Source organism: Diospyros lotus, chromosome 14 (genome assembly GCF_014633365.1).
Source record: "Diospyros lotus cultivar Yz01 chromosome 14, ASM1463336v1, whole genome shotgun sequence".
NCBI lineage: Eukaryota > Viridiplantae > Streptophyta > Magnoliopsida > Ericales > Ebenaceae > Diospyros > Diospyros lotus.
In genome coordinates, this window is record NC_068351.1 from 3,426,135 (window position 1) to 3,438,440 (window position 12,306).

The following is a 12,306-nucleotide window of genomic DNA, read 5'->3' on the forward strand; positions in this document are numbered from 1 at the left end:
ATGTCCTTACTTTTGCCTTTTTGGTGTAGGTAATTGTTGGACCATTCATTTTCTTATTGAATTAGTCACTATTAAGTAAGCAGTACATCTAACGGGCAAATTCACAGTATTGATATATAAAATCTGAATTAATTCTACAACTAGAGTTGAATAGGATTAATGTGAACTCACCGTGGGTTGTTGGGTTCAGTTCTGATTATTATGGGAACTGGATATATTTAAAACAATTTAGTTGGGTCTATTGTTTTAAGAACAAGAAAAATTTACATGAGCAGGGCACAAAGTTTAATGAAATTTAAAAATATTATTAATATTTACCATCAAGTACAGGAATTGCATGTTTTATATAGATCTACAAGATAAGGTTTTGTCAAAACAAAGGTAAGAAAATTAAAAAATGGAAGGGTTTGAATATAACTGGAAATCAATAAAGCTTCACTAAGAAACTTGGGTACCTAAATAGTTCAAACGAGATCACTGCAAATGGAAAGTCATAAAAAAAGGGAAAATTCCCTTGCTGTTAAAACGATGAATATTGTTTGTTTGTCAAATATTGTCCACTTTATGTTTTTTAATAATTTAATTTATATATTTGGGTATATGATTCCGAAAAGCACTGATTTATCTGCACTGTGTCTGTCGTTTCTTTGGTGATTTACACACTTATGTTGAATCAGGGAAAGATTGTGGGTGGACCGGTGCTGGTAGGGGTGTTACAAACTCAACCACACGGCAATATAAAAGAAAACAACAAAACACTCGCTTAGACAAACCAATCCGTTTGCAGCCACTCAAATCCTTGTCATTTTCCAGGAACAAAGAGATTACCCAGAGGGCCTACAGCCTACTCAATATCTTTCAAGGTCTCTTTCCAATTCCATCTCCTTTTTCCTTCCAGATCTCTCTTTCTCCTTTTCCTGCTTCTTCACGGGGTCTTTCCTCTTCTTGGTCCCTGTCCCTTTTAAGTTAACAATGGTCCCCCCCCCATCCTCTTCTCTTCTGCATCTAACACAATCAACATCTTTAAATTTGAAAGATACCCAGACATGAGCAAGATCATATTGTTTCAAAGATGTCGGGCTAATATGAATCTTGTGTTGGTTACTGTGTATAATCTTTTCTAGATCCCACCATATCTGTTCCTGAGTACAACACAACATTGATTGCAACTGTTAACTTCACTTGTAATCAGTGAGAAAGTGGTGGAACCTTGGACATGTTTCATCACCATTTTACCCAAATTACAACACTGCAAATCATTTTCAGCAAAATGCATATATATTATTGCGTCCTAGATTTGATGATCACACATACTTTGCTATACGAAAGCAAGACGACAACATGACACAAAAAAATCACCAAAGGGTGGGGGGGGGGGTATAAGAGATATGCTCCTTATATACTATAATATAATCTTCCTTGCTTGACTAGCCTTCTTTTTCTTCCTCTTCTCTTGGACGAGCCGAAGAACTTGAACCTGATACCATGTTCACAACCTGTCCGTGTGTGAATCTTTGTAACTGTATCATCCGAGCGTAAATTCCATCTGGGTGATTCTTCAACAGGTGCGAGTGTGAACCTTGCTCGGCCACTTTCCCATCGTCTATCACAGCGATGACATGGGCATTTCTTATTGTTGATAATCGGTGAGCAACCACAATGGTGGTCTTTCCTGAGCAAGCACGTTCCAGGCCCTCTTGTATGCACCTTTCTGATTCTGCATCAAGCGCGCTTGTGGCTTCATCCAGTAGCATTATCTCTGCTTTCCTCAAGAATGCCCGGGCAATCGCTATTCTTTGCTTTTGTCCCCCAGACAATTGAACTCCCCTTTCTCCAACAAATGTTTTGTAACCATCTGGTAGTGATGATATGAACTTGTTGGCATTTGCAAGAGTTGCTGCCTCAATTATCTCTGCTTCAGTGGCTGACTCGTGCCCATAAGCAATGTTTTCGTAGATAGTTGTGGCAAAGAGGCATGGCTCCTGTGGCACCACAGCAATGTGTTGTCTCAATGACTTCAGATTGTATTTTCGGATGTCTTTCCCATCAATCATGACCCGTCCATAGGATGGTTCATAAAACCGCTCTATAAGTGCAATCACTGAACTCTTACCACAACCACTAGGTCCTACAAGAGCAAGAGTCTTTCCAGCCCGTGCACGAAGGTTGAGGTCTCGGAAGACCGGCATGTCAGGGCGGGTCGGGTAAGAAAAGTCTACATGCTTGAGTTCCAATTCCCCGCGAAAGTGATCGGGAACTGGAACTGTATCTCTGCCATCCGGATCAATTTCAGACTTGCGGTCAAGGAGGTCGAACACTGACCGCATTGCTCGGCCACCCTTGATGAAGTCGGGGGCCAGGGTCAATGTTTCTGCAGCACCGTTGGCGGAGACCATGAGAACCATGAAAACTCGAATTGTCTTTGAAAAATCGGATATCCCATGCTTTACCAGCCAGGAGGCATACCAAAGGCCAAGGGCATAGGAACCATAGAGTGCAAATTGGGCTATTCCGTACCCACTACCAGCAATCTGTCCCTTCCAGAAGCAGCGCCTGAGTGGAGTTTGGAGGTTGCTGTCGAACAGACTGATGATTTTCGACTCTGAGTTGAAGGCGGCAACAGTTCTTACATTGGCCACGGCCTCGGCTGCTAGTTGTGTGGCTTTGGAATGTGCAGCTTCTAGGTCTCCCGAGAAACCTTGCATGAACATTTTCTGTAGAAAATACAATAGAAAACCATATATAACTGGACTATTTGAACTTCTAGCAATCTATATACATATATATATAATATATATGCTCATTGAAATTCTAGTTATATACTGTTCATCATCTAACTTTCCAAATTTCTCTTTTTGCCAAACATAGATTTGCCACCAGCATTCAGATGATCATGAAATCTACTACGGAGTTGAGAACAGACCTGCAGGACAGTGGCTGCAACAACAAGAGGGAAGACGGCTATGAGGACAAGGGCAAGGCGCCACTGCAAAACGAACCCTGCAGTGCAGGCGACAAGCATCAGTGCCGAATTCTGCATGATCACTGAAATGCGGTCGCCAATAGCTGATCTAACATTGTTGGCATCAAGAGCCAGCCTTGCTGCAATTCTGGAGCTCTCGTTTTCCTCCTGGTCAAACCATGCAATTTCATTTCTCAGAACTGCTGCGAACATTTTTTCCCTCACCCTTTTGGTAAGGTTTTCTCCTACGGTATCCCAAAAGAAATGCTGCAGCGTATTGAAGATTAGCGCAGCTGATGAGACCCCGATTAGAAGGTAGCAGTACTTGCCAATTTCTCTGATCATGTAAGCATGGCTAGGGTTGTAGTAAACGCTTAGAACAGCGCTTAGAACATACGCGAAGAAGGCACTGAGGGAGCCGCAAACAACAGAGCCTATAGAAGCAACCAGAGCATAAGCCCATTCAGGAGAGTTCATTTTTGCCAGGCGCCAGAAGGAACTAGCTTGGTCCTTGAATGCAAGCTTTTCGTGCCGATAATTGGGATATGAGGCATCCAGGGAGAGGCTAAAGTCGGAAGTTGAGAAGTCAGAAAGCCGGCGTGAGTAGGGTGATCGACCATAAGAGGAGTTACGCGCAATTATTGGTGAGCTCACCGAGTTACGGGCACTGGAAGGCCTGCAAAGGAACCCCATTTTCAGAAACAGAACCGCCAAGAAAGAAAATGTAAGTTCAGTAGAACTACCTGGCACTGCTCTTTCTAGCATTATTGAGAGCTGTTTCATGAGCTGCTTCCTGCATTCGGATGAGCTTTGCATAGACACCATTTTCGCCTTTGGCCATGAGCTCATCATGAGTCCCGATTTCTGAGACGCTACCCTGCTGCAGTACAGCCACCAGGTCGGCCTTCCTGATCGTAGAGAGGCGATGTGCTATGACAAGAGTCGTTCTCCCAATCATGAACCGATCTAGAGCCTCTTGCACTAGCTTCTCAGACTCGGAGTCCAATGCACTAGTCGCCTCGTCTAACAGCAAGATTGCTGGGTTTTTTAGCATTGCCCTTGCTATGGCTATTCTCTGCTTCTGTCCACCTGAGAGTTGAAGCCCTCTCTCCCCTACCTGCCAATATCCAGTGTTTGATTGTTAAATGATTCTTTCTCCTCTCTTTCTCTATAATTGTTGCAGAAACCAAACAATCTAACCTACTTATCTGTTCTTATGGTATTTGTTTCATACATCCTCGTGTCATTTGTACTTGGTCTCTCGAGATCTCAAATAGTTATTTATCCCCCTATTTTATTTTTTCTTCATGTCATTAATGTAGACTTTGGTGTCTTCTTCCATCCATCCCTTTAAGTTTTGAGGTCTTGGTTCAATGGTCGTCCACATAAATACATTTCTGCACATGCATTGTTGACAAAAAGCATGTCGAATTAACTCCTATAAATGAATGGCTAAACACCTCCTTTAGCTGACATGTCTTTAATTCATATGAAATTTGTTTGTTGAAAACATTCAGCCTTCTGCCATAATGCAACCATCAATTAATTAAAAGCCATTAACTTTCGCCTTCCAGACAGGGACTGACTTTATAACTCCAACTGCCTAAAAGAGTGAAGTCACCCTTCTATTACATAGCAGCACAGAGAAATTTAGGTATCTTAATCATCTCATCCCCTCGTAAGATCTTCTCCAACACTAATGGAACTTTGTGCTATACGTAGATAGATACAACCCAATTCAATTCTAATTTGGAATCACTAAAACCATGGAATTAGAATTTCGATTCTATAAGAATTGGGTACGAACAAGCTGTAGGTCGTTAAAGAGTATAGCCGGCTGACCTGTGTGTCAAAGCCATCAGAGAGCTTCGCGATGAACGAATGAGCGTTGGCGACTCTGGCAGCTTCCTCGACCTCATCTAGCGACGCGTCGGGCCTTCCCAGAAGTATGTTGTCTTTGATGGTGGTAGCAAAGAGGGCAGGCTCTTGGCTCACCAGGCCGATTTGCTGCCTCAACCATCTTAGCTTTAATGTCTTGATGTCATGTCCATCCAACACAATTTGTCCTGCACACCTCCTTCAATTTATTATGGGAGATTTTCATTCTCTTAATTCTCATTTGCCAGTCAGTCATTTTTATCTATGGCTTAATCTTTTATAAGGCGCTTATAATTCATATCATATCGAAACGTACATTACCGTGTAGGGGGGTATTTACCTGAGGTCGGATCATAGAATCTCTCAATGAGGGAGACGACTGTGCTTTTGCCAGAGCCACTGCTTCCAACCAAAGCTATGGTTTTCCCAGCAGGAACACTAAGGGAGAAGTTGCTAAGAATCGGAACGTCTGGCCTTGATGGATAGGAGAAATCGACATTTTTCAGCTCCACCTGCCCTGTAACAGAGTCTAATTCCAAACCCGACTCTCCATTTCTCTCAACACTTGGTTTGTGATCAATTATGCGAAATATTCTTGCAGCTGCAACTCTGGCCTTGGCAAATGCTGCCATGCTCGGCGCCGACTGCCCCAAAGCTCTGCCAAAGAAAAGTTACCATTTAGCCAACAAGAGTTTGGCTCAAGATAAAACAACACAACATATCAAGTTTTTATCTCACTATACAGCTCCAGATAAAAGAATTTGTTAGCATAGTTCTTACAGGCCACCTAGCATGACTGCGAACATTGTGGCTATGGCAAGGCCTCCATTAGTATAGTGGTGCCTAACCAGGTAGCCACCATACCAGAGTAGAAGGGCATAACAGCAGAAGACTGTGAAGTAGGTTGCTCCCAATCCCATTCCTTTGGCCAGGCCAATCTTGTAGCCGATCTTCTGCGCGACCTTCAAGGCCGAGGAGTAAGTCTGCAGGGCTCTGGATTCGCCGACAAATGCCAAAACCGTCCGGATTTGGGCTATTGTCTGCAAATTTGGCTTCAATCAGCCATACCCAGATGGAAAAAGGGACAAAACTTGCTAACGAAATGCACAATCATCAGAAGTTTCCAAAATTTCTCACTTGTTCTGCAATGTTTCCTGCCTGGGAAAGTGCTTCCTGACTCTTGGAAGAGAGCTTGGCCAATGTCGTGGTGTGGATGGCTCCAATTACAGCAATTAGGGGCACAACAGCCAGTGTGACCAGAGCCAATTGCCAAACGGCAGTGAAACCCACCGCAAATCCAGACACGAATGTTGCCATATAGTGTATGAAATTACCCAACTGCAAGAAAAAAAAAAAGAACTCACAAAAACAGCTCAATTCATAGCCCTAATCAGCCAGAAAACGTTCTATCAAATAGGGTTTTTAGCCTTCACCTTCTCACTAATGGCGTCTTGGACCATCACTGCATCTGTGTTGATGGCGAAAATAACATCCGAGGTTCTGACTTCTGTGTCGAAGTAGGGAATATCTTGGTTCAAAGCTGCTTCCAAGAACTTGACCCTCATCTTTGCTGACTGCCTCTCTCCGGTCCACATCCAGCACGATATCTCTGCAACCAATTCTTAGTCCTAATTGGCAAACAAAACCATAACTGAAACACCTAAATGGAAAGCACAGAGAGTTTCAACTCACCTGCCCATGAAGATGCCCATATGGCTGCTCCAACTACGAGGAAGTACAGGGCATACTGCAAATTCACAAAGATTAGTATTCATTCAACTGGTTTCGATACGAAGAGAAAACGTGGTTCGGTCTCAATGTCTACGCTCACGACTTCGTACCTTGACGACTTCTTGGGTCATCTTCTCAACGTCGTTGGCATTAGACCCGAAGGAATTGACAAGATCGGCGAAGAACCTAAGGAACAAGGGCAGTGAAGAGCCGTGAACAATGGCGCCAACCGTTCCAACCGCCATTAAAACACAGTCCAACCCATCTGCAAATCGGAAAAGCTCGCCACACCCAGATGACGGCGGAGCCGCGCCAGGCTTCTCCACCTCACCACCACTGCCGGAGCCACCTCTCTTCGCCGCCTCCATTTTTCTCTCTCCAGCCAATTCCTTCTCCTTCTCCTTCTCTTGGAATGGGGTTCTTGGCTGAGTAGAGGTGGCTTTAAAGGGGGCCTCTGAAACGAGCTCCAGTCCTTGCATTTCGGACCATCTCCACTGCTCAGTCGTCGTCTTCATCTCCTCGGAGTCTTCTTGTTGCATTGGTGACATTGCTTTGCAACTTACAAACAGACCCACCCCTCCTCCTCCGCCTTCTTTCTATCTTTGCAACTTTTGGATGCTTTTACAGTCATTTGCTTTTCGACTGTGGACTCGTTTTTGCTTGTTTTACAGTTCGGGTGGTTTCTTTCAGTTGCTTCTTCTGTAAAAAACTCTCCCTTGGAACACCGAATACGACGGATGAAGATGATGAGACGATGACGCCGCGGCCTCGAGTGAGAGAGAGAGAGAGAGAGAGAGACTCCACGTTAAGTCATCGTTAGAGTGTCTGGACCATAAATAAAAGAAAATATTTTCTACGCCACCAAACCGCTGCTTTAACTAGCGGTTCTTCTTGCGTAATCAAAACCCCATTAGCTTCCGCTTATTATTACATTTTAAGGTCGATATATTTTGTTTAGAAATTCCATACCACGAATAAATATTATAAATTGATAAAATTTATAATAATTCTATTTAAAATGAATAATAATTTATATTCGTGAGCTTCACTAAGTATTTGTGCTTATATTTTAGACATTTTTTTACACTCAACTAATAAATTTGGCCCAAATTTAAGATGAGATTTTAGAAAAAAAAAATGAAGAAATAAATTATATAAAATTTATATGAAAACGACTCAAATTATGGAATTTCGATGTAATTTATTAAAAGAATGGACTACAAATTAGGTTATATAAATTTTTAATAAACAGTAATAGAATATTTTTAAATTGATATAATATACAGATAAAATCTATCCAAAAGAAAGAAAGAGTGTTTTCAAAGTTTAGAAAAATTCAAACCAACCATACTGGATGGATGGTCTGTCTCCTCTTAATCTGGGAGGATATTTCCTACCTTCAACTTTGAATGTTCAATGACAAGCCCCCTTCCTTTTTCTATTTTCACTCACAGCCCCCCTTTTCTTTTCTCTTTCACACTTTCACCCCCCCCCCAACAATATAATTTTTCAATTTGCAAACTCAGACAAAATTTTAATTACTTTTTAAGTTTATGAAAACCTCTAAACCCTCTGCTAATTTGTCAGAAAATCTGCAGCCAAATCTGTTGATTCCTCCCTCCCTCCAAATGTGGTCTTTTTAGTTTTTATTTTTATTTCTTTAATTCTCCCCCTTAGTTTTTGTTTTTCTCTTTTCTAGAACCCTGACAGCCAACTCACAGATTACACTAACCAACCAATTAATATTGTTCTGTAAACCTAGCTGTTTTCATTTAAAGAGTACTTTGCTTAGAGGCCGTCACTTGGATCACTGAATTAAGTCCATATTAATTGGGGGGGGGGGGGGGGGGGGGGGGTTGCTTATCTTTGGAGAGATCTGAGGTGTTTGAGGCAGACCCCATCGGCTTTACTTTAATCAGGCTTTCACAGAGTTTATGCCCAAAACCAGTACTTAATTACCCACAACAGATCATAAAGAAGCCTTAAAAGTTATTCTCAATAAGCCTCGGTTTTTGATCAGTTTCTATAATGCATATTTAACAAGTAATGCCACATTATTTTGGATTTATTGTTTAGGTGATGTAGCTTGTCATGGGGGCAGTGGGGTGGGAAGGACCCTGACCCTTCTACCTGCTAGTTTGACGTTACACAAGAGAGAGAGAGAGAGAGAGAGAGAGAGAGAGATTGATGCACAACCACTCTCAGCTCTTCCTAATTAGCACTGGATACTGAAGACCATTATTATAGGCTTTGATGAGAACTGAGTTTCACATTTGACACCAAGACTCTCTCTCTCTCTCTCTCTCTCTCTCTCTCTCTCTCTCTCTCTCTCTCTCTCTCTTGGTCTTTTCAGTTGATTGAATTGGCCAATGGCTATGGATCTCTTCTCATGTAATCTATTCATTGTCAAATGGTGGACCATCACGCAGTCTCTCATGTGTCATGTACCCTCCAGCATCCATCCACCACTTTGACAATCCATCCATCTTGAACTGCAATTCCCAGATTCCCCCCCTTCTCTTGATGCACTACATGCATGAATCCTTTGACACTGTTCCAACTTACATTCCTGTCCCTAGATTTGTTGAGTCGTCTGAGTATTTCTCTAATTGAATTTTTAGAGGGTCACCCACGCCATAATATATGCATGGTAAAGTTTGTGTGAAATTACACGTCGTGTGTGATTGATACAATATTTTATTCATCATGTAATTATATAATAGAGTTTGTGTATGAAATAATGCATGTTTTTCGTGCCACTTACAAAATTATGTTCCTTAACAAAAATTAGTTGAGCTAAAGTTTAAATACCCATATATATAAACATATATCTATCCTTTCACACCTAATCTAACCTAACAAAAACATATAAATGCATGCATGGGAATCTCTTGAAGCTTTTTTTTTTTTTTTTTAAATTAATTGAGCTAAAGTCCAAATACCTATATTACATTTAATAGGAATTTGTTTTAAAAAAAATTAATAAGAATTTAAGTTATTTAATAAGTATTGTTAGTATTGTTGTTTAAACATAATAATAAATTTATTGATAGAAAAAGTTATTGTCAAACTACTTAAACTCTATAAGAAAGAGAATAATCAGAGAGTACAGTAAAAAGTTCTCGTATAAATATTTTAATACTTAAATTAGGTATTAAAGACTTGTATGAAGCTCAGTATTAGATATGTACATTTTTTAAAACAAGTGCATGTTTATTTATAGAGGAGTATAGAATTTGTTCTTAAGTTCCCTAAAATCATGATTCTTATGAATAATATGTTTTTTAAAAAATTTATTGAGATTAAGATTTTTATACATAATATTTATTTTAATATTTTGAGACCTTATTAAAATTAAAATTCTTTATAAATAATATCTATCATTTTCTTATGACTCTTGAAATGATTTTTAGATGTCTAAGTTATCTAATTTATGCGTTGTGCATAACTTTCGATTAGGAAAAAATTACATCTTTTTATCCCCAAAAGTTATTTTGGTCTTTTATACTTTTTTGGTCTTTAGTTTACATTAGCAGTATTTGGATAAATAAGTTAAAAATCAATGGTATTTTTTAAATAATATATTTCATTTAATTCAATTAAAAACCAAAATATGTACTATAGTGTTAAATCAAAGCAAAAACTGATTTTTCTTTTTTGTATACCCAATGAGAATTTAGTACAAAATTAAACTGAATTAACTAAGATTAATCGATTCTATTAAAAAAATTAATTTTAACCTAATAACACTCTTCTACATGAACTCAAATTTTATCTCAACTTTAAACATATCTTTAATGGGCCATAGTGATAATAAAGGAATGGCTTACATCACTCCCAATTTAGATGACTTTGTTATGTGTTATATCAGGAAAATAATTGCTAACTTTATTGGTAAAGCTACGATAAGACAGCCTAACAAAAGGGGATTTATACAAATTCAAAACAATGAAAGACATGACATTGAGGAGGAAAATTAGATCAAAAAGATGTTTATCTTTCGGTCATATTTTGTATGATTGGCAATTATTAAGAGATCACACCGAGATTTTATGATAAAAAAGTTAATGAGATTATCTTATATATAAAAAAATATATTTTTTATAAGATTACAATAAAAATGTCATATGTCACACTTTTTTAATTTGATTAGAGAATCTGTACAAATATTTTGAAAATCCTTTTACTCGATTCGAGATTTACAAATCGATCATAGTCAAGAATCATGTCTCAACAATTGAAGAGATAAATCTTATCGAGAATCTCTCTCGTTCGTTATAAGTTGAATTATATAAATAGTATGATTTTTAGAAGATAGACACGAATATATTATGAAAACATATTTACTGTTTTGTTGTTTGCTTTTTGATGTACAAATATCAATCACTAACTTGATTGTTAGAGTCTATCATAAAGAATATAAACTCCACTCTTACAAGAGTCTTAACATTTAATATTTTGAGTCGTAGTTCCTAGTAAAATTAATAAATTTTGATACTTATTTAATCTTTTTATTTAAAAAAAATGAGATCTTCATCATTTTTAAAATTTTTTTTACCCACCTTGTCAAATTAATTTACCCATATATACTTTTTATCAATAGGGGTACTCATTCGTTATGATTTGCAATAAGTATATGGTTTTCATGCAAATGAAGTTAATTGTTGGGTGTATTGGCTACAAACCCTTGTGGTTTGTGTTGATTATGTTTAATCATCGTGATAATCACTTCTTTTCTGTCTATTTCTTTGTCTGCCAGTTACCACAAATCCAATTAAACTTTGAGCAAATCAAAGAGGGTAATGTCCCTAATGCATATTGAGTATTCATTAATACATGGTCCTCGCTTCCATGCATTGCATGATGTTAATTAAATGCCTACAAACTGCTAGATTGTTACTTTAATCAACCGTTTTATTCACTGGAAACCCTTTAGTTTTTAATGAGTGAATTAATTAATCTTAAGAAGAAATAAATTCGAAAATCTTTCAAACTAAGGTATAATATGTTCACAATCACAACAGTGAGAAAGGCTAAGCCTCAATTGAATCTAATTAAGGAGAGTGACAATTGACAAAGCAATTGGGTGCATAAGGTCCTGCTTGGGAACAGTTCTGAATTGATGGTTGATCTAAAAGCAGCTTTTTCTAGGTAGCTTTTGGGGGCAACAAAGCATGTTTCTCCATGACATGGCCATCTCAATTTGCATTTAGGGTTTATATTTTAGATAACAGTGGCACCATGATGTTCTTTGCCTTCAAATTAATGCAAAACAAAAGAAGAATGCAGAACTCTTAGATTATGGGTAAGTTATGAATATATAGTCTTCCATATATATATAGTAGCCAGCCAGCCAGCATATGTTTCCAAATCCCTACCAGCTCTAACCTAAACAATGGATATTATATATAAATCCAACATATATACTGTTAACTTGAACTAAGCTCAAACCCCACAATATTAATTCAATAACATTAAAAATAGTGGCCAAAGGGAGCAATCATATGATCATCATTACCAACTCTGTTCAAGCAGCAGTTTGTCAAGATTTGAAAAATTGATTCATCTCTCATCAAAATTAAATCATTTGATCCCACTCTCAGCTGGGCTTTCAGAGCAACTACTTAATTATTAAATATTTAATTTATGGTTCAAAGCACTCATATATTTATATATTATCCATAAAACTCAACTAATTAATCTGTAATCGAAACTGTCACTTCCTTCAAATTGGG

General features: G+C 38.4%; 1 protein-coding gene across 1 annotated transcript; it reads right to left on the minus strand.

The window, feature by feature from the left end:
* Positions 1 to 1,200: 1,200 nt before the first annotated feature.
* On the minus strand, positions 1,201 to 7,380 carry LOC127790301 (ABC transporter B family member 1-like). Its single transcript, XM_052319743.1, has 10 exons — positions 6,682 to 7,380; positions 6,533 to 6,587; positions 6,274 to 6,449; positions 5,978 to 6,178; positions 5,621 to 5,880; positions 5,181 to 5,497; positions 4,805 to 5,028; positions 3,706 to 4,079; positions 2,924 to 3,638; positions 1,201 to 2,714 (listed from the first exon to the last, which is right to left on the minus strand). Exons 1-10 carry the CDS (start codon positions 7,117 to 7,119, stop codon positions 1,428 to 1,430), a joined length of 4,047 nt encoding a protein of 1,348 aa, XP_052175703.1. The 5' UTR covers positions 7,120 to 7,380; the 3' UTR covers positions 1,201 to 1,427.
* Between the last annotated feature and the right edge of the window lie 4,926 nt (positions 7,381 to 12,306).